Raw genomic sequence first — 22,115 nt, 5'->3', positions numbered from 1 at the left:
TCATGAAGGTGATTCTGGCTGGGCTGGAACAGCCAATGTAAAGTTAGCTAATCAGTTACATTAGACTAAAGGGATCACTATGCAGCAATGAAGGAACATGTGAAATTAGCTAACAAAGTTGCTGTGGACTCATCAGCAGGGAGCAGAGAAGTCAGATGCGGGGGCTACCAAAGGCTGGGATTTGGAAAGCATGAGCAAAGATAAGCCCAGGGCCTTGACAGCAGTCTGTGGATTGTAAAGTAAGGCTTGGTGGGGTGGCAGTTAGAAAGCTACAAGCATTCAGGTTTTACAGAATGACTTACATTTTTACAGGTTTTATAGAAAAACTTCCTAAAAATGTAGCACTATTCAGAAACTGACTGGGCTCAGGGGGTTGAGAATTTCTTCCTTGGAGGTGTTTAAGTGGAACCGAGCCCATCACCAGTCAGGGATGCTGCAGGTGGCATTCCTGCTTCAAATATAAGTTGGACTAGATGTGAAATCTGGATGTGACTAAAGAGCACTTTCTGGCACTAGGATTTGCTGGCTTTGACCGAAGTCAGCAGTCACTACCCACTAAACCCAGGCTACTTCCAGCTCTCAACAACACTAACCTTTTTGGTTGGACAGCTAAGACTCATCTACTCAATTTCAGCAGACAAAGTAGATTTGAAATCTGCATTTAATGCAATATTGGCCAATATGTTCTACAGGTGGGTAGTAGTAACAGTAACTGAATCGGCATTAACAAAACATACAGCACCTTCATGTACAGCACACGCTCTATTCTCAGTCTCCAGGAGCATCTTCAGAAACACCTGGGCCAAAGTCTCCTCTAGAACATCATGACATCAGACTCACAAGGACAGATGAGAGCAGACTGGGGTGTGAGAACAGACCTAACGTCTCAACTCTCAGGCCCCTGCCACCTAACAGGACAAACACAGCATACAGCCCTCTTCATCACACTCGTCAGCCATCAGCCCCCCAGCAAAGCTAGAAAAATACTGTTCTGGTCTGTAAAACTAACAGAATGGCACATGGTGTGTAAAGGGACCCAGAGCCAGGGCCCCAGCCTTGTTTCAATACATCCAAAATTCAAGAGTCAGCGGAGCCCCTGGACTGAAGGCACACACAGCCTGTGAACCTTTTGGCATGGCTGTGACCAAAGGGGCCAATGGATTTTGAAAGGGTCTGTAGGATCTAAAAGATTTACCTGAACTAAAAAAGGGTAATTCAACAAGCTTCTCTACTTGGCTTCTCTGGCAAGAATACATGGGATCAGTAACCTTAGTCTCAAGTACAATCTCATTTTCTCTACATTTAAATTCATTCTTTAAGAGCTCTCTGTGGTGTTTTGGGGTAGGGATGGAGAGGATGGTGGGTAGTATGATTGTGGGTCACTTCACTACCCTGACAATATCCTGGAAAAATGAGTTCTGGCAGCCTGAGGGCAGGCAGCATGTGCTCTGTAAACATTCAGTGCTGCCCCCACTCCCTGTTAGAGAGATGTTCTCTAGACTCCCAGATCTGAGGAGCAGTTTTTGAAGCAGATGTACTATGCTGAGAATCGGGGTGAATACTTGTGTCCTAACATCCAAAGCTTCACCTGATGATGCCCTCCACTGCAAGCTAGATCTCAAAGGACAAACGCAGAATATATCACTTCCCCCAAATCTACCCCTGATGCTGCTTCACTGGTGCTGCTCCCATACTTTCAGTAAGAAGATGACTCACCTCGCAGTTATTTTGGCAAATCTAACACCATCCTTTTTGGTACCACCGAGCTCACATCACATCAGAAAAGAGCATTTTGTCTAAATGGGGCTTCTGTCTCCTTCCAAAATTGGCTCGGGCTGGCATGAAAAGGGAATTCTAAGATTATTCCTGTGTTCCTGCCTATTTGGGACAAAGTATGACTCTTAATTTGAAAAGCTGGTAACAGCAGAAACAATGGGTACAAATGATGAAAAGATATCCACACAGTTATGGTCAGGGCATATAATGCTGGGTGTCAAAGTCAATAAATATCTATTTAATTCTCTCTCCTCGGTTCATTCCGATTTATCGAAGTCGCCACTGAAGACAAGACGTTGACAGTCTTCAGCACCACAAGAAATTCCTACAAACAAATTCTAGGCCTGAAGATGTGTGTCATCTGGACTGGCAGAGAAGCCTCATTGTGTCCGGAGTTGATAGTCTACAAGAGAAAGAATTGAGAACAGTGGAGATGAGCGTCCGAGTCCACTGACAACTGCCATTCATCTCCTGCGCTCCCACTTCCCTCTCCTCTTTATCATCAGCAGATGAATGAAATACAGACATAACCAAACAGCATGTGTTTTAAAATAAAATTCTGACTACAGACTCAAGCTCAGTCTGCCTGAGCCGCTCTTGGCACCCTTCTACCTGTAAGGGCTCCCCACTCAGCTCTGTTCCTATGAAACTGAGAGCCCTTGGTAACATCGTTCTGCCTGTGTCCAAATTTTCTGGAGCCAATTAGTGACATTTGGGAACCTGTGTCAATACAATGATCTTTCTTACTCTAAAAAAGACAAGGTAAGAATGGGTGAGGAACCTGGATAATGGAATCAAACAAGAGGAAACACAGACTAACGTGTGTTGACAGTGTCTATCTCAATGGTCTATACTAAGGGATGGAAAAACCAGGAGTGAGCGGGGGAAAGACTCTGATGGATCTATGATTCTCCTGAACTGTCACTCTTTTTCATGATACAGATCGTGACCAGATCTTTCCTTCTAATCCCATGAAATTCTTCTCCATAACCCTGCCATAAATCCTTTTTAGGAGGTACACCCAATGTGCGAGAGGCTTTCCTCTAGGTTTGTTAACCTAACATGGGCACCACTGTAGCCCCTATGCTGTCCATTTGCTCTCTTGCTTGACTGGTTCACCTTCTTTTCTGGTAGTACGTCTCCTGGATGATCCATTTTTCACTATTTCTTGGGCATGTCATGTTTGGTAATATTGTAGCCTATTTATGCCCACCATTCATCTTTCCACTGCCCTTCTGTGTCACCTGAAGTTCTGATCTGCAGTCTCTAGATGGTAGTGTTTCACAATTTTCAGTCATGGTATCAACAGAAGAATATTGGTGTTAAAAGATGAATGTATAAGGAAGGAGCTTGGGATGGTTAATTTCCCAATATACTATAACATGTTCTCTTCAGTTCCAAACTTAGTTCACATTCTATCTGTAATACCTGTTTTTCAACCATTTATTCTCTTTCCTCCCTTTTAAATATTTGGATAGGTCATCTCTAAATGCTTCCACGCTTGTGTTGCCTACAACACAGACCTCGTCTGTGTGTACTTGGTCTGGTCCAGCTGTTTTTTGTGACCTCAGATGTCATATCCTCATGTAGCCAAGTTCCACTGTCACTGATGACTAAAATAGGTAACTAAAAATATTGGTAGATTCCAGTTCCATATTTTGGCCTATTTGTTTTTCTCCATCTAATTTTGTCTACAAATGCTCGCAGACTGATTTTGCTTATGTTATTTTGGTCTTATGCCAAACTGTCTGCAATCTCTTTCCTCCCTTCTACCAGTCTCAGCTTTTTAAAGAGGCAATCCAGCTCATTATCTTCTATTTTATTCCTCTGCAACATTTTGCACAAGTTTATGTATATTAGCCACCGTTACACTTGGCTGTCATGTTTCTTCCTGGCAAGAAGATCAAGCGTTGACAGGCTGAGGAAGTTTCTGGGCTCTTTTGGCCTTTTTGTTGTGATGATTACTCTTGTATCAGTTAAATTTCAGGAGAAAATTATTTTTTCCTTTCTCCATTTTCTAGCATTTTCCAGTGAGAGCTGAAGTTGTTATAAGGACTTGCAATGTCTTCTCAAATTTATTCTTTCCTCTTGTTTGGTGTTTATTCTAACCTTTAGTCTAAGTGGTCTGAATGCACACTAATGACTGATTTAGCAACGACCCCCCGCCCCAATAACCAGTTATTTTCTGTTTGTTAAGAGAGTCAATTTTAAGTTTTGTGATATCACTTAGTACTGTTATGTCCAGCACCTTCTAACAATCTTCTGGAAGAAAATATTCATGATATATAGGCAGGAGGCTTCTGAATAGCCTATGACCTTTTTAATTTTTGAATCCTGAACTATACTTTTTGTCCTGTTTTCCTATGCTCATCTTTGCAATGAAGTAACAGAATATCTGTATCTACATATATCAATATATATACTTACATATCTCATTATCTATCTATCTATCTATCTATCTATCTATCTATCTATCTATCTATCTATCTATCTATCTATCTATCTATCTAACTGCTGTCTTTGTTTGCAGGACTTCTTTAGTTCTTCATAGAATTTCTCTACCTCCACTAAATTTCTGTACTTGGTTCTTGGCAACAGATGTTGCTACAAAAACTGCAATGATCTTCTTATATTTATCATGAAAACTTCAAGGCGAGATAACTACATATTTCATGACAGGTTTCTTTTTGCCTTTGAGTACAAAACAAAACCAATTTTACTAACTCTTTTATTCAGCTCTTAAAGGAGAACGTTATCAGTGATCGTTCCATTTCTGTGCAGCTTCCTTGAGTTGTGTGTTTTCATTTATGATGAGTAACGTCAATATTGATATGGTTCCCTTCTGAGTTGCACAAAAGAGCTTAAAGACAGTTATTTTTCAGGGTTTTAATTAGATCACCAATCACAAATATATAGTGCGACCCAAAAGTCTGGACTACATCCCTAAGATATGATTCCTCTGAAAGGAAAAACAAAAAAGGTATATTTTCACTGTAAGCCACACTCAAGTTTTACAAAAGTCAGAATATAGAAAAAAGCACGGCATATTTCTGGATCATATTGGTTGTGAGGCATGAGAACAAGGCACCTCTCTATCCATAACCATCCTGAAATTTGGATGTCAGAGACAGGCCCATAGGTACGGCAGCCTGATAAGTGGGAAGCGCCCCAGACAGGGTAGGGTTTAGGTCCCAGCTCCAATACTTAATGGCTATGGACAAGTCACTTTTCCTCTATGAACCCATTTCCTAAAATGGGGACAATAATCTCTGCTTAGCCTCCCTAAAAGGGTTGGTGAGGCTCAATTGAGATTAATGTGTACAAAGTGCTTTGTGAACCATATATGCTGACAAATGTGAGCTACGTTCACGGGGTGGCGGGAAGGATGATGCTAATACCAAAGGATTTGAGACGTGACTGGCCAGAGTAACCCAGCTTACCTCCATTCTGGGTGATGTACCGAACCCAAGGCAAAGCTTGGTAACCACTCTTCTCAATGATCTTCAGGTAACGTACCTGCAGGGCCCAAGAGCAAACAATAAACATTTGCCTGTCCTCAGCAGAATACAATACCACCTTCTTGGTGACAGCCTGCTTTCCTCCTGAGAGAAGAGTTTACTGAGCTCCAGAATTTAGAAATGCTAAGCAAATGTTTCATTGTAAACAAATGCAGAAGCATGGAAAAGCAGCCAAGTACATGGTCCTCCTTTATTTTTAAAACACTGAGATAACCCAAGGATAACCTGCTTTAGTAGGTAGCGTAGGGATGAGGGAATCATGCATGACCTCTCACTAGGGCAGTGTCTAGGAATGAGACCTTTACTAGCAGTCAGGTAACCCATGCTCTAGTCTTGGCTCTGCCACTAGCTAGCTCCCTGTATGGACTTTCAGCAAGTGACTCCACCTCTCTGGGTCTCAGCTTCCTCACCTATAAAATGAGAAGGTGAGACTAAAAGATCTCTAAGGTCTTTCCCAGTTCTGACATTCTGTGTTCTAAGGGCTCTCCGGACTCTGAAATTCTATGTTCTAAGGGCGCTCCCCTACCCCCAGCTCTGACATTTTGTGTTCTAAGGGCTCTCCTAGCTCTAACATTCTGGCTTCTAAGGGTCCTCCCAGCTCAGACATTCCCTGTTCTAGGAACCCTCCCAGCTCTAACCTTCTATAGCCCTCTCAGCTCTGACATTTTGTGCTTTGATGCTTTCAGGGTTTTAAATTACTAACGGGTTTCAAAAGTTCTCATCTGAAACAGCTTTTAGCCTCTTCACTTCTATATCCCTGTCTTCCTTTTCCAATTAGATCTGCCCTTTTCCATTGCAAAAGAACACGAAGCAGTACCAGCAAGTAACAATATAAATATCTCCCCCATCCCCACCCCTCCCCAGCCTTGGACCTCACTTCCAGAAACTTTACATCATCACAATAAAGACCTGTATCCCTGAGGTGGTGAAGTATGGAATTTCAAACTTGACACTTATGGGTGGTTTTCCTTCTTTGTCCTCAGCTTCAACACTAGGCAGGCCAAAGTGAGCTCTCATCAGATACTCTTTCCCTCCCTGTGCAGAGAGGAGAGAGATGAAAGAGTAAATACTGAAACACAAGCAAATTTAGTCAACAGTCTCACCCCAAACCCTGACCACATTTTTGGCTGGCCTAAGTATTGGTTTAGAGTAATAAATTCACTGGGAAAAGTCCAAGAACGAGCACACATTTCTCACTTGCAATGGCTTCATGACAGCGAGTCATTCTCATGTACTATGCTTGCTTTCAAACTTTCTGCCAGTTTTACCAAGAAAAACAGCTGAAGCTATGTCTACAGCTGGCACCTGATAGAGAAGGAGGCAAAAGCTGAACATGAGTGGTGGATACATGCTAAAGAAGCAGGAATGATCTTCTAAAGGAATCTGCAGGACCCGGCCCACTTCAGACACAAACCACAAAATGGAAGTCAATCAGCTGAGTTTAGATTTCCTTGGGTTGGTGAAATCTGTACTAAGTGCTGAGGTTTCCAGCCTGACTAACTGAGTCAGACCCTCTCCAAAGTTCCAGTCGACTCCAGGTAGAGGCAAAGGGACAGAAAAAGCAGAAAGAGGACAAAAACCCTTCCTATGGGATCCCCAAAGCCCAGAGGACCCAACAAGAGAAGCCCGGGCTCTGGCTGTATCCTTGCGGCCCTCCATACCTGCCTCTCCAGTATGCGATGCTCTGACCAAGGAGAGATTTGTGCTTTACCTTCCACGTAGGGCCAACACACTTCTCTATACTTAGAATTCCTTCTCCCTGACCTGTGGAAATCTCATCCCTCTCTCAGTTGGTAAGTGCAGCTCAACTGCTTTCCTTCATCATAACTTTTCCTTCCTTGGGCCTCTAAGATCACTTGGTTTTCTTTATTTTGCATCCCTGGTCTACAGCTCTGCATTCAGTAGCTGTGGTACCCTGGACAAGTCACTGAACCTCTCTGGGCTTTACATCAGTATAATAGAGACAACAGCAATACTGCTTACTTCAAGAGGAAAGCTCTCTGGAAACCTTAATATGCTATTACAATGGAAACTGTGATTATTATTTTTCATTAGAGTTATCTTTCATTCTGAGCTTCCCTATTAAGCTGGAAACTTCTAGAAATCATGGAATGGGTCTTATCACCAATCTCCATGTGTGTTCCCCCACTAATGTAAGTTCCTTGAGGGCAGGAACTAGCTTTGCTTTTGTATTTATATCAAACATCCTCAGTGCTCAGCACAGAGCTTAGCACATAGTATGTGCTTAATAAATGCTTTTTCATTCATTCAACCATCTCATCTCTTTAATTTTCTTTAGTGCCAATCATGGGCACTGCATGTAGCAGGTACTTAATAAATGCACCAATCTGAATTTTCCTCATTCAGACTGTGGGGGGAGGGATTAGTGAAAAGCCTGAATTTTCAATTTAGAATTCACTTCTGGGTCTATACAGCAATAATCGACCAACCTGACAATATATCGATAAGTTGGGCTATCATCCAGGGCTAACAACCAGCCACTCTCTTGGTGCGCTTGAAGTTTTTTGAGAATCTTAAAAAAAGGGACACACGTGAGGGACGAGGCTAAATTTTCGGCTTTTAGATGGAGAAGAGGTGCTAGCAGTTTGGGGCTGAGGCCCCCACTCACCGGGAAGGATTTAATGGACCAAACAATCTCACTGTTCTCTGGAACCCACTTGACGTTCCCCACAGTGGTTTTGAACTTGGGCGAGTCGGCGTCATTGGGCACAGGAATGTGGATCTCTACGTTGTTTGCAGTCGATCGGCGTTTAAACTGGCTCTTTGCCTATAGAAAGGCCACAAACAAACTGAGCTTTCTTAGATTCACCATCCCTACTCCTTTATTGCAACCTGCTCTTTGCAAGCTGTGAAGGGACATGACTGCAGCTGTGGTCAGGAAATTGGGCAAGGAGGGAACTTTTTTCTGAGTAATATTATGAAAAGACTCTATAGCAGAATGGTACGGGGCAGAGGGAGAAACATTTACTAAACATATGCCAGAAAAGTGAAATTAAATCCCTACATGTTTGGCTTCTATTCAAGCCTTTGTGGATTAAAAAACAAACCAGACTGGGTCTTTGTGTTATTTTCATTGTATGACTAAGAGTAAAGACCTGCCTCTGAGTCCTAGCTCTAACACACATCAACTGTGTGACCTTGGGCAAGTCACTTACTGGTTTATGTTAATGAATGAATAAAAGCTGTTTTTTCAGTCTGCCCTGTGGGAAAAAGCAGCTGGCCACAGCCTACAAAGGGATCTCCTCTGGGAAGCCCAGCCTGCTGCCTTCCTCCTGAGTGGTTCCTTCTTCTTCTCTATTTCAGTTGCACTGCTCACCTCATCTTCACTCTAACAATCCGGGGGGCCGAGATCCGTCCTGCATACCACTGCTGATGGGGAGCTTCCAGCTCTGTTTCTGAATGGCTCTAGCTGGTTATAGAGTGATTCTCAATACTGGGCTGGCAACAACTTGCCTCCTGTAACTTTCACCCCTGTTGTAGCACTCTCCCTAGAACAAGCGCACTTTGTCTCTCACACGAAGGACCCTGGGAAGTCCTGCCTTCACAGCCTCCTTCCTGCCAGCCTAAACATTCCCTGTTCCTTCAACTGAATCTCCTATGCCATGGTTTCAAGGCCCCTCTCCACACTGGGCAGGTCCCTCTGGACATGACTCACTTCCTGTAATCCATTAGAGACTCATTAAGTGTCCAGCCAGTGTGGCTGAGCAGAAACAGCACTGGGTAAGTGACATCAATTCAAATTTTGGCTCTGATACTTAATAGCTATGAGATGGGCAAGTCACAAACTCCTCAGAACCTCCACTTTATTAGTAAAACAGGGATAATAATACATATGCACACAGAGTTAAGAGGAAAGCATTTTTAAAAGCTATAGAAATGTGAGATATCATAGTAGTGGTAATAATAATGATAAATATCACCACTATACTAATTACAATCTATAGCTAAATTTACATGGGTGAGATAAACCACGAGTTAAAATTCTCCTTTAAGGACAAGCAAAATTGCCTAGCATTTTCAAAGCAACTGTCCCCTACCTCACAGGACTGTTGTGACCAAAGTGTTTTATAAATCTTAAACTGTTATAGAAATGGAAGCTGTTACTACAACTACCACCACAACCAATAAAAAAAAATGGTTTAAGAACGAAATCTGTGTTTTGCCTGGTGGGCAGGATCCACTTAAAGCTGACCAGACTTCTGAAGGGGCAACCGACCTTAATCATGTACTCGATGCGGCTGTGGGAATGTTTTTCAATTACAGATTCGATCCATATCAAGGGCTTTACCTGGGAGGAGACACAAAGACCAAGAAAGTGAGGTGTCTGATTTTAGTGGCAATTTAACCCTTGTCAGAAACAGACACCTCAAAACTGTCTAACACAAGGCAATATATCAATATATCTATGTGTGTTTCTGGCAAACTGGTCTAAGACAGGGAAAAATCAGCAAAGCTTTTTTCATAGAATTAGACTTGGTAGCCCCCTAGAAAGGCTCAGAGCTCCATGAAGGTTGACACACAAGAAATGAAAGGTCCTCACTTAAGTCACCAATCTTCCATTTGCCCAGGACTGTACCCTCTGAAGAAGCCTGCTGGAAAAGTAGGACCTTTGGCTTCCTCCTCCCTGAGCATTAGGCCTACGGCATCTACTCCCAGACCTCGTGGTTTTCTTCATCTTCCTCTCACCTTGGCCAACATCTTCCTTAGGAGTATGAGGAGAGATACTGCTGTTCTAGAAAATAATGTCTGTATTACACAATTTTAGCCTATGAATCTAGAATGCCCTGCTTCCCATTCCCCAGCAATTCTACTACTACAGCCGTATTTAGAGCTATCCTATTTATAATAACAAAGAACTGGGAACAATGTTACCCAAGGACTAGGAAGTATGGCTAAAGCAGCTGTGGTATTGCAATAGAACATACTATTATTGTGCTGTAAGACATGACAAACATATATAGAGAAATATGGAGACTACTAACAAAGGGATGCAGAAAAAAAAGCAGAAATATATAAACAAATCAATTCTGACTACATTAAAAAAACTCACTAGCAACAAAACAATTCATTGGTAGAAAAGAAATTGGAATGGGACAAAGAAGCAGCAAACTTATTATTTCATTCAAGTTTACAGTACTATTTTTCTTCCTCTTTTAACTTAAAATGTAAATAGTTTGGATTTGATGGTTTTTATTACAGGTTTTTTCCATATTTTTATGTGATGATTTATTACATTTCTAAGAAAAATCATGCATATAAGATATGCTGATTTGCATCATCCTCCATTTTATTTTTACACCTTGTCTCTCCCCAGAGTGAGGAATACCCCAGATGGATGAATACTGGGTCAAGAAACTGGTCTCTTGTGAATGCAGTTAGTGTAACTCAATTTACCTACACCTGATTATCCCTAGAGTGAATGGAGTTTCTGAACCTGCCAGGCTTAGCTTGCAGCCAAGACTCAGGGCCAGAGCTCCCAGTTTATTACTATCTGTCTGACATCTGCTTAGGCTGGTATTAATTTAATACATTAATTACAAATCATTCTTATCTATTCATTAAGTAGTTTCCCAGGATGGCTAAGCAAAGTCCTCCTGGTAGAGATGGTTGGCTGCCTCCCTGATCAGGAGATAGCATACCTACAGTACTCCTTGGGACACATGGATGCCTAGGTCATCTTGACCAATAACTGGGAAGATGTTCCTTGTTTTCTTTCTCTCTCAGAGGACACTTTGTACTTAGACGCTGGTGAGGTACCAGGCGTTGCTTACCTCTTTAACTAACGTTCACCATCACTGCCACCACACCCTAGTCCAGGACACTTACGTGGGTGTTGAGGCGATAAGACATCAGTTCAAATTCTCCATCAGGGGGGATGAAAGAAATCGTCCGGTCATTCTCAAAGCGGGAGAGGCGAACACACTGGTGGAATTTCACATCTTCCAACTCTACTGACTTACTTTTTCCACCTGACAGACAGCAAGGACAGAATGTGAAGAAAAAGAAGCAACCAAAAGGACAGTGGAGAAGACAGAATACCAAAGGGGCCAGGAGCAAGTCAGCAGACCTGGGAGGGAGGCCAAGCTCCGTCACTGACAACAAGGCCACTTCTGGTCTCTGAGCCTCAGTTTCTTCACCTGAAAAATCAGGTGCATAACCCTCTGTGTTACCTGCCTCATGGGGTGGTGAGAAGAATATATTCTGTAAACTATAAAGCACCTCAAAAAGCGATTGGTTATCAACTAACCAAAAACTGGTAAGGAAACAGGCCTTTCCCCTTGACGTATCAGCAAATTCCACACTTTGCTAGCTGTGGCACCTCAAGCACATCTCAACCTGAGCCTTAGTCTTCTTGGCTTCAAAGTGTTATCTCCCTGACAGGGAGGATGTGAGGATCAAATGAAATATTGGATAAATAAGCCTTTTAAAACTGTAATGCATTATGGAAATGCGAGGGAATATTACCAATGACTGCCAATAAGCATTTAAGGAAGCACCTACTTTGTATCAGGCACATAAGCTCTGGGGATACAAAAAGAGGCAAAAGACAGTCCCTGTTCTCAAGGAGCTTACAGGCCAATGAAGGAGGCAATATGCAAACAGCTGGGCACAAACAAGCTACAGACAGGATAAACGGGAAATAATTAACAGAGGAAAGCTATCAGAATTAAGGAGGAATGGGGAAGGTTTCTTTAGAGGTGGGATCTTAGTTGAGACTTGTAGGATGCCCAAGCTGCTGAGAGGCAGAGATGAGGAGGGAGATCATTCCAGGCATGGGAGGACAACCAGAGAAAATGCTGAGAGTGGAGAGATGGATCACCTTGTTCAAGGAATGGAAGTGTAAGAAGACTGGAAAGGCAGGAGGGGGCCAGGGTCTGAAGGTCTTTGAATGCCCTTCAAACAGAAATTTATTTTTGATCCTGATGACCAAAAGGAACTACTGGAGTTTCCTGAGTAGGGAGGGGAGTGATATGGTCAGACCTGAGTTTCAGAAAGATCACTTTGACTGCTCTGAGGATGGACTAGAAAGTGGAGAGACTTGAGGCAGGGAGACCAACCAGCAGGCTAATAATAATAATGATAGCTGACATTTACAGAAGACTTTGAACTCTGCAAAACCCTTAATGTGATTATCCCATTTGACTGTTAACAACAATGCTGACAGGTAGAGATCCCCCTTTTACAGAGACGGGAGCTGAAGCACAGAGAAGTTCAATGACTTGCCTGGGGTCACATGGCAGTTGTGCTGGAGGCAGCAATGGAACTCTCCAGGCCTCTTTGCACTCTTCTCTCCTGGTTCTCCTCCTCCCTGTTGGACTGATCCTTCTCAGCCTCCTTTAGTGGACATTCTTCTGCTAACCTTGGCTATGCCCTGAGGCTCTGTCCTGGGTCCTCTTCTTTTCTCCCTTGGTACTACCTCCCCTGGTGATTTCATCAGCTCCCATGGGTCCAAAGATCATCTCTATGCTGATGATTCTCAAATCTACTTGATAAAACCTCTTTGAGGACCTCCAGCATTTCCAACTGCCTGCTGGACATCTCGAACTGGATATCTTGTGAACATCTTAAACTCAACATGTCCAAAACTGAACTTAATTCCTCTCCCCAAAACCTTCCCCTATTGCTGCTAAAGGCACCACTCTCCTCCCAGCCCCCTGGGCTCACAACCTAGGAGTCATTCTTGACTCCTCACCCTCTCTCACCTCCCATGACCCATCTGTTGCCTGCTTTCGCCTTTACAACATCTCTCACATATGCACCCTCAGCCCTTCTTCTCTCCTCTGATGTTACCACCAGCTGGTGTAGGCCCTCCTCACCTCACGGCTGGACTACTGCAATAGTCTGTGGGTGGGACTACCAGCCTCAAATCTCTCCCTACTCCATTCAGCCATCCAAGTGATTTTCCTAAAGCTCAGGTCCTTCCTCATCCCATAAACTCCCGTAACTTCCTATCGCCACCAGCATTCAAAGCCCTTCATACCCTGGGGCACCCCCTCCTGCCTTTCCAGTATTCTTATACTTTTTTCTCTACCTTGTACCCTATAATCCAGTGACATCAGCCTCCTTTCTGTTCCTCAAACAAGATACTTTACCTCCTGATTCTGGACGTTCTCTCTGGCTATTCCCCTTGCTTGAAATGTTCTTCCTCATTATTTCCAATTTATCCCGTCCACAGCCTATCTGTACACATTATCTCCACCATTAGATGAAGCTCCTCAAGCACAGGGACTGTCTTTTGCTTTTGTATCTGCCAGAGCTTAGCACAGTGCTTGGTACACAGTAAACACTTAATACACTTGATTGACTGTCTGAGAATAATGAACATTGGACTGTGACCTGCGTCCGGTACCAGGCTGTATTGCTGATTAGCTGTGTGATCTGGGCAAGTCATGTCCCTTTTGTGGGCCTCACTTCTTTCCTCTGAAAAAGGAGATTGCCTGCACCAGACGATCTCTGAGGAGCCTTCAAACTGATATTCTATGTATTAACGGACTAAACCAGATAAAACATGTTAAACTTCACTTATTTAGACTTATTGATAAAGCTAGTCTGAAATGGACAAAATGTCTATAAGCTACTTGCAAATAAATGTAGTTTCATAATTTTCCATGTATATAGCAATTCCAAGCAACCTAGCAAAGGCCCAATTTTACAGAAAAAATAAAAATAATTTGCGTAAGGGGCCATACTTCAAAAGGGCTTAAAATCAGTTTCTTCCTATGGGGAAGCAAACATTTGCCTTAAAATCTCACTCATATAATTTATTTCTTTAACAAATTCTTCTTTGTAGGGTAGCAAGGTTTTCTTCTATCCATTGCTTTCCTGGAACAGTGAACAGGGTTTCACACTCTAAAAAGTGGAGGCTTGCTCTCCTAATAAAGAAAACGCTAAACCCTTATACAGCAGGGACATGCTCAGGAGGAAACAAGGACAGAGTGCTCGTAAAGATGCCAATGGTATGTGTACTCACGCCCTGTATTGTCAAAGAGAACTTTGTCGTTGAGGCCCAGGCGCAGCTCTGGCATCCCTGAGAGAAACACCCTCATCTTAATGGAGCCCACAATTTCACTACGAAGGACGTTCCCATTGGCGCTGACCTATGTGAAGAACCAAGCAGGTTAGGCAAAACTGTTGTGAGATGGATCACAGAGAGCCTTTGTACACTAATAAAATGAAATTAGATCAATCAATCAACAAACATCTATTAAATTCTTACCATAGTAAGGTATTGCCAGGTATTGTGAGAAGTGCCGAAGATTCAAAGAAAGGCAAAAGCATGGTCCTTGTCCTCAGGGAGCAAACACTCTCATGGAGAAAGACAACATGCAAAAAGCTGTACATGAGATATATACAGCACAAATGGAAGGTAATCTCAGAGGGAAGGCGCTGGCAATGCGGGGAGGGAAGGGGGCCCAGATTTTAAGATGGCATAGAGTCTGACTGGGCTTTCAATACAGTGGTATCCTCTCTAGGCAGATGACTCCCAAATCCACCTATCTAGCCTTCATCTCTCACCTGAGCTTTAGTCCCACATCATCAACTGCTGGACACTCCACTTGGATGTCTCGTAGGCATCTCAAACCCAACAGGTCCAAAACAGAATTCACTATGCTTTCCCTCTAAACCCATTCCCTTCTCCTAACTTCACTATTTCTGCTGAGGTAACACCAACTTTTTCATCACTCAAGTTCAAGAATCCTCAATCCTTCACTCTCACTCTCTCCCAACATCCAATTGGCTGCCAAGTGTTATCGATGGAAATGGAAACTTGGAGAAGTAAAGGGACTAGTGAGTATCAAAGACAAGATTCCAATCCAAGCCTTCTGACCACAAGTCCAATACTATTCCCACTTCTGCTTCAGAAAAAAAGGACCCTCTTAAAAAAAAAAAGACCTTCTTTCTATTAAAAAAATGAGCCGTTCAACCAAACTTTGACAAATATGTAAGATGACTTTTGCCTAGTTTTGCATAGAAATAAATCTTCCTTTAAGATCTTCATGGAACTATCCTCCACTCTATGGACAAAGGCCAAACGGTGGTGTTTGGTGGAACCCCAAATTCCTGCTACCCTCAGTGTCTGATGTTCCAATGCTCCCACTTCCTTAAGCTGGAAAGAATTCAAGTTAAGGAAAGACAAACTGTACTTTTGGCTTGGTGTTGAGTTAGAAAGAATGAATTCAGGCAGAACAGGTGGGAAGAGAGCAGAGATTATTTGGACCCTTTCCTTGCTTCCCAGACTTTGGAAACCTTTTCCTTTTACACCACACTGATATTGACAATAAGTGAAGGAGGCCTAATGTAGGTCATGTTCATCTTAATGTGGTTTCACAGAACATAAGAACCAAAGAGGACCTTGGAAATCATATCCTACCCCCTCATCTTACAGATGGAGGACCGGGGGGGGAAAAAAAAGGAAACATGGCTCAGTTGCACAGGTAGCAAAAGCCTGAACTAGGGTTCAGATCCAGGTTTCATGACTTTTAGTTTTGCAATCTCAACCAAACAAGGGATAGGATAAAGAGGATCACAGATGACAAAATGGACAATTTTAATAACATATAACTTAAAAGTTTTGGCACAAACAAAACCAATGCAGCTAAAATTAGAAGAGAAGCAGGTACCTCGGGGGGAAATCTTTTTAGCATATTTCTCTGATAAAAATCTCATTTCTAAGGTACATAAGGTCCTGACTTAAATTTTAAAAACTGGCGCAGTGGACAGAGCACTGGCCCTGAAGTCAGGAGGACCTGAATTCACATCTGGCCTCAGATGCATGATACTCACTAGCTGTGTGACCCTAGGCAAGTCACTTAGCCCCAATTGCCTGAACAAAAAAAAAAACAAAACAAAAAACTAGGAGCCATTCTCTAATTGGCAAATGATTAAAAAATATGAACAAGAAATTTTCAAAGAAGGAAATCCAAGCTATCAATAGTCATATGAAAAAATCATTAATATTTAGAGAAGTGCCAACTAAAGCAACACTGAGGTTCCACCTCATACCCATCAGATTGGCAAAACTGACAAAAAAGGGAAAATGACAAATGCTAGACAAGACTGTAGGAAAGCAGGTACGTTAATGCACTATTGGTGGATCTGTGAAGTAGTATAGCCACTCTGGAAAACAGTGTGGAACTATGCTCCAGAATCTATCAAACTATATCTGACCCAGCAATACCATCACTGATACTCCAAAGAAATCAAAGGAAGAGGAAAAAAAATTTATAGCATCTCTTTTTGTAATAACAAAAAATTGAATACTAGGGGATGCTCATCATTTGGGGAACAGCTGAACAAATTAATGGTATATGAATACAAGAGAATACCATGTGCCAAAAGAAATGAAATGGGGTGGTTTCAGTGAAACCTGGGACCACTTGTACGAACTGTTGAAGGATGAAGTGAACAGAACAAATTTATACAATATCAACAACTCTGTCAAAACAACTCTGAAAGATGTAAAACACTGATCTGCCCAATGACCAACCATGATTCCAGAAAACAAATGATGAACCACGCTATCACCTCCTGACAGAAAGGCAATGGACTCAGGGTACAGATAAGACATATTTTTTGGGACATGGCCAAGGCAGGAATCTGTTTTGTTTGACTATGCATATATGTTATAAGGGTTTTTCTTTTCTTTTTTTTCTTCCCATGGGTGTAGGGCAAAAGGGAGAGAAAATATATTTTTGTTAATAGAAAAAATTAAAATTTAAACAATCAAATAAAACAAATTTCAGCACTCTTTTCACTGTGCTGACTTGGGATATCTTAGACCTCTGTGGATCTGCTAGTTTACAAAGTTTATTAGCTTTTATTTTCATTTCAAAAAAAGCAAATAAATCAATAGACTTACCAAAAGGTTAACAGATTCAATGACATCCAGGAACACCTCATTCTTTCTATACTTGATTCCCTCAGATCTCCAAGACACAGCATTGGTGACTGTAGCTGGTGGACGGGGGGCTCCAGTTTCTAGTTTGTGGCCTTCTTGAGTGATGTATCTTTATAACCAGATGATTAGTGTTAAGGAAGTATGACTAACACAGAAATAGTAACTTCAGTCAATGACTTCATGCTACATTTCAAGAAGTGAACAAAGGAAGCTCTTGGCAGCCTAGAGATAATATCCTAAGGCAAAGAATGGTAGAATAGAACCTTAGAGTTGGAAAGGGGCTTATAGGGATCTAGTCCAGATAGGCACCACCCCCTCCCCCCATCTACCTAAGTTCTAGGAAAGAGAAGCTTAGTCTTTGGTTTTTCCAAGTCATAAGAAGCCATTTAACTCATGACTTGATCTGGCTGCCAAGAAAGAAACTCAGAAGAGCAGGATAAGCCCTAATGAAAACATTCTGATGGAGTGCAGTATCATGGCCATTGAAGGCATCAAATTCACATTAAATTGTGCCCAAAGAGCTCCAACAGAAGGCCACTCAAGCCCTTCAAGGATGGCACGTGAAAGATTAGGAGACAAATAGTGTTTCTACGGCTAAATCAGTAACACTGGAATACCAATGTGCATTGCTTCAGGATTTTGAGAAGTTGCCATTTAGTGGTACAGGGGGTAACCCAGATCAAAGTCTCCCTCCAAACATGGTAGATCTAGTTTGTGAATTCCCGTGGCTGAAAAGGTGCCTCTCTACAACATAGGCTAGGGCTAGCCTCACAGACATAAAGTCTATCATCCCCCAGGCCATACCTGTCAGGACCTGCCATGGAAAGGTTACTTCCATGCTACAAGGAGGAGACGGAAGAGGGTAGATAACATCTGGCTACTGATACTCACTCTTGCAAAATTTTGCTGTCAGTAGTTTGAGGGTATCCAAAATCCATTAATTCATCCAGTAATTCATAAATAATAACAAAATTATCACGAATGCTTTCTTCTTCCAACTCTTTGAAATATTCAGAAAATACCTAAAATGAAAGAGAGAGAAAACACATGAAAAGTTCACAGCTGATTCCTACATACCTCTCATTCCCCCACTTCCTACTTGGAAAGGTACTTGGCAGTCTGGCCTATGTGTCACTCTTGAAACATCTGAGCTGGGACAATGAAACATTTAATTTCCTCATTTCTGCACTGAGGATGGAACATCGAACATGAGAATGAGAAGTTCAACCCCAGCTAGAAGACAGAAAACTAGCTGGTCTAAAACGTGGTCAGCAGCACACTCCTGCAACCACCTGCGTCCTCTTTTTCTACACGTTTCCTCTCTTCTGTCACCTTTAGGAGACCCCATGACTTTCAAATCTAAACCTTTTGGCAAATATGTCGTCCCTCTAACGTGCTGTTCCTTCCTGATTACCTTTCCCAACTCTCAGTCAAGCCCTCATAACCTAGACTACTGTAATAGTCTGCCAACCTATTCCTCTGCCTCAGGCTCTCTCATCTCCAGTCTCTTTTACCATAGTAATTTTCTTAATTAATGCTCAGATCTGATCACATCTTCCCCCCTTGCTCAAAAGCCTTCAGCAATGTGCCCTTGCTTATCAAATAAAAAAGTCAATTCCCAAACCTGGTATTTAAGGCTTTCTAGTTCTACCTTCCTTTGTTAGCCATATTTCCCAGCACTCTCCTACATGTATTATTATTGTTATTCTTATTTTTATTACACATTCCAGACTGCCCGCAATCCATTCTGCTCTTTCTTGCCTCTGTTCGCTCATGCAGGCCATTCCTTAAACCCAGAATAGCATCCCACTCTTCGCCCCAATTTCTGCCTTCCAAGAAACCTTCTTTTATCTTCCTCTACCTGGATATGATCTCTCTGAGGGAACACTGCCAAAGAGCATTCTCACTCACACCCCCACACCACCATGATCTTCTAGCTCAAACTATCCCCTGTTACTATCCTCTCCTCCACCTCTGCAGGACTCTCATCAAAGTCCAAGATGCAACTCTGTAGAGTACTGCCCTCTGGGGGACAAAGGGCATATGACAAGGGTTATATTAAGGCTGCCTGTGCAGGGTGAAAGAAGTTGTATTTTCAGGGAAAGGAAAACCCAATTTCCCAATTTGCCACTTACCTGTACTACCTTGTAAAGAAAGGCAAACACCAGTGACACACAGGCATTCTTTTTAGATGTTGCAACCACTGACAGAAAACCTATTAAGGAGCCTTCAAAGGGAGTACATTTGGAAAGGTCTGCTAATCATTTACTCTGCCACAGGCCAAAAGAACTGATGGGATTGCTGTGGTAACTCAGATCACACTGCAGATCAATCAGCAACAGGACCTATGTGGCAGCGGTCCCACAGTGCTTTAAAGAGAAGGGCACACATCACATGAAGCCCTCTCCCTGACAAGGCCCAACTCAAGACTCAGGTCCATCAGAATGCCCTCCAGGATTTATTCCCTCTCTCTCCCGGTCTGTGACTTTCTCTCTCGTTACGTCCCTATATATACGTGTTACAGCACTCGTGTTCAGGTTGTGGCCTGCTGTTTTGTCGAGTGCTTACTAACGAAAGGCAGGGTAGTGCAGTGGCAAGACCACCGGGAGAAGCCCGAGATCTGGGCTCTGGGGCTGTTACTCACTCCACAGGGACTTGGGTGAGTCATTTGACTTTTCCGAGCTTCAATTTCCTCACGTGTAAAATGGGATTAATAATACCTGAGTAGTTTAGAGGAGTGACAAAAATCTAAAAGGGTGACAAATACCTACTCACCATGAGGAAAGCACTTGGTAAACCTTTACATGCTATATAAACGTGTAAATTGTTATGCTGGTCATTTCAGACCTTGGTTCTTGACCTGAATATGAACCAGCCTGTGAACTTTCTTTTAAAACATATTTTATAATATTATTTCAATACCATTAGTTTCCCTCAGTCATTATATATATTTTATTTTATGCATATAAAAATATGATTCTGAGAAGGGGTCCACAGACTTCCCTAGGCTGCCAAAGTTAAGAACCTCTGTTGTAGACAGCTGTCTAGAGTTTCATTCTGATCTGTACCTGCTTTAGTGCTCTTTATCTTTGCAATGTGCCAGTAAAGGGGTTTGGCTCTTCCCCACCAGGTGAGTCTTCCAGCATGGACAGCCAAGGGGCAGGGGCAAAATACATTCCATCCTGGTTCATCACCCTCCTCCCCGCCATGGTCTGGCAGGTGCAGAGGACTGAGGAGGTACACTGCCTTCACGGCTGCTTAGTCTCCAGCTTCTTCTGTCTTCAGTATACATACTCAACCCTTACACTGAACCCAATGAAAAAAGTCAGGCACATATAGTCTCCATTAGGGTATAAACATTCAGGAGCTACTCAGAGCTTTCCCTTCCTGGTGCTCTATTCAGATCTTTGTAATGTCCATCAGTTCTCCTAGATTCTTTTGCTCATGCTTAGGCTCTGAGCATGATGGGCATTTTAGTGGCACAGCTGTGATAAGTCAGACCCAGTTGGGATATCTGCCTCGGGGAGTAAGGATGCTGCCTGCTAGCATTATGGGCTGTCCATGGACAAAGAATATCTTTCAAGTAGGAATGGAACAGCTTTTATAACTGAATCCTAAACCTCATTCCCTAATAGTGTCAAACTCTAGATCTGCCAGGAGGAATAAGGCCTCACAGTTCAATGTCATTAGTCCCTTCTTGCTTAGGGTCATTTCCAGTGATGGCAGTAGAGAAGAGAGGAAAAGGGTTACTACTTTAACAGTTCTGGTACGTGACCTGCAATAGAGAATAAGTACAAGAAAAACCACAAGTTGAGCTAGGCCTGAGGTCATTTTTTACACTGTGTTAAAGAGAGTTATCCTTTAATATGATCAGATCTGCAGGAATAACAAGATGCTTGAAAATGGGGCATTTACTGAATTCAGAAACAGGTATCCTGGCTCAGCGAAGAGTAAAGGGGAATTATAGAAAAGAACAAGGGATGTTGGGAAATAAAGCAGCATTAACATGGACCTGAGAAAAGATCAAGCGAATCTGTGTGTTGGTGTGTGTATACAGAAAGGGGGCTGGGGGAGTCCTTAAAATATAGAATGTCAGAGATAAAAAGAACGTCAGAGATCATCTAATTGATTTTTTTTCATTTTACAAGGTAAGGAAATTAAGGCAAAGAGAAGGGAAGGGACCTGCCCAAGCTTACACTGTAAATTAGTGATACTGCTGAGGATAAAAACCCAGGTCTTGTAGCTCTAGTCACATACCAAGGGTTTTTTTTGGGAATAATTTGAGGTCACTAGAGGTATTCCCCAAAAGGATACAATATAAATTATTGTGTTTAATCCACATAAAACGAACTCCTCCATGGGCCAAGATGGGAGACAGCATCCCTTCTTCTTCCTTTTCCATCAGGATTGGCATGAAATGCTCCACCTCTGACATGTCCACATCTCCTCGGTAATTTCGACAGATAAGCACCTGTAAAAGAAAAAGCATCTGATTGCATTTCCAATTCAATCTTCTGAATCACCAAGAGTCATAATATATGCTCTCTTGTTCTCTTTTGAGACTTTACTAGGAGGGCCACTCCTTCCTTCAGCCCTGTCCTAGACTATTCCCGACTCCTGGGCTCTTCAGTCAAGACTGTGAGATTCTCCTGGAAGATAAGACCCATGGAGGCTCTAGTAAACTAACATTTTATTTTGAGCCCTGGGACTGCCTTATTCTGCAATCTTAGTTCTGGTCCTTTCCTATGATAAATAAATCTTAACTTTCTGTTCCTCTCATTCCAGTTGCTCAAAACTACTACTGCATGCCTGAGTAAAAATCAACATCCCCTTTGCCCTGCCTCCTTGGTGAGGCTCATCCCCTTCCCCTCTCCAGTCCCTATTATTCTTCGCCTGCCCCT

The 22,115-nt window shown here is 42.5% G+C and overlaps 1 protein-coding gene across 3 annotated transcripts in view; it reads right to left on the bottom strand.

Annotated features, from left to right (window-relative positions):
* Positions 1 to 643: 643 nt before the first annotated feature.
* AP1M1 (adaptor related protein complex 1 subunit mu 1) overlaps positions 644 to 22,115 on the bottom strand; it is a 28,824-nt gene continuing 7,352 nt past the window's right edge. For 2 of the 3 annotated variants that reach the window (XM_020969304.1, XM_020969305.2), the window contains exons 2-12: positions 21,529 to 21,685; positions 19,350 to 19,417; positions 18,106 to 18,236; positions 17,176 to 17,323; positions 14,287 to 14,413; positions 11,142 to 11,284; positions 9,532 to 9,603; positions 7,924 to 8,082; positions 6,204 to 6,329; positions 5,217 to 5,292; positions 644 to 2,179 (exon numbers count right to left, since the gene is read on the bottom strand). In XM_020969304.1, coding sequence (XP_020824963.1) covers positions 2,157 to 2,179; positions 5,217 to 5,292; positions 6,204 to 6,329; positions 7,924 to 8,082; positions 9,532 to 9,603; positions 11,142 to 11,284; positions 14,287 to 14,413; positions 17,176 to 17,323; positions 18,106 to 18,236; positions 19,350 to 19,417; positions 21,529 to 21,685 — 1,230 coding nt within the window. In that variant the 3' untranslated portion in view covers positions 644 to 2,156. Of the gene's footprint in view, positions 2,180 to 5,216; positions 5,293 to 6,203; positions 6,330 to 7,923; positions 8,083 to 9,531; positions 9,604 to 9,855; positions 10,048 to 11,141; positions 11,285 to 14,286; positions 14,414 to 17,175; positions 17,324 to 18,105; positions 18,237 to 19,349; positions 19,418 to 21,528; positions 21,686 to 22,115 lie in introns of those variants that run through there. The other variant, XM_078154058.1, reaches the window with a different exon arrangement.

The sequence above is a fragment of the Phascolarctos cinereus genome, unplaced genomic scaffold (assembly GCF_003287225.1).
Source record: "Phascolarctos cinereus isolate Bilbo 61053 unplaced genomic scaffold, phaCin_HiC Scaffold_4;HRSCAF=312, whole genome shotgun sequence".
NCBI classification, from domain to species: Eukaryota; Metazoa; Chordata; class Mammalia; order Diprotodontia; family Phascolarctidae; genus Phascolarctos; species Phascolarctos cinereus.
The sequence above is the reverse complement of the archived record's forward strand: the minus strand, read 5'-3'. Positions and strand labels throughout refer to the sequence as shown.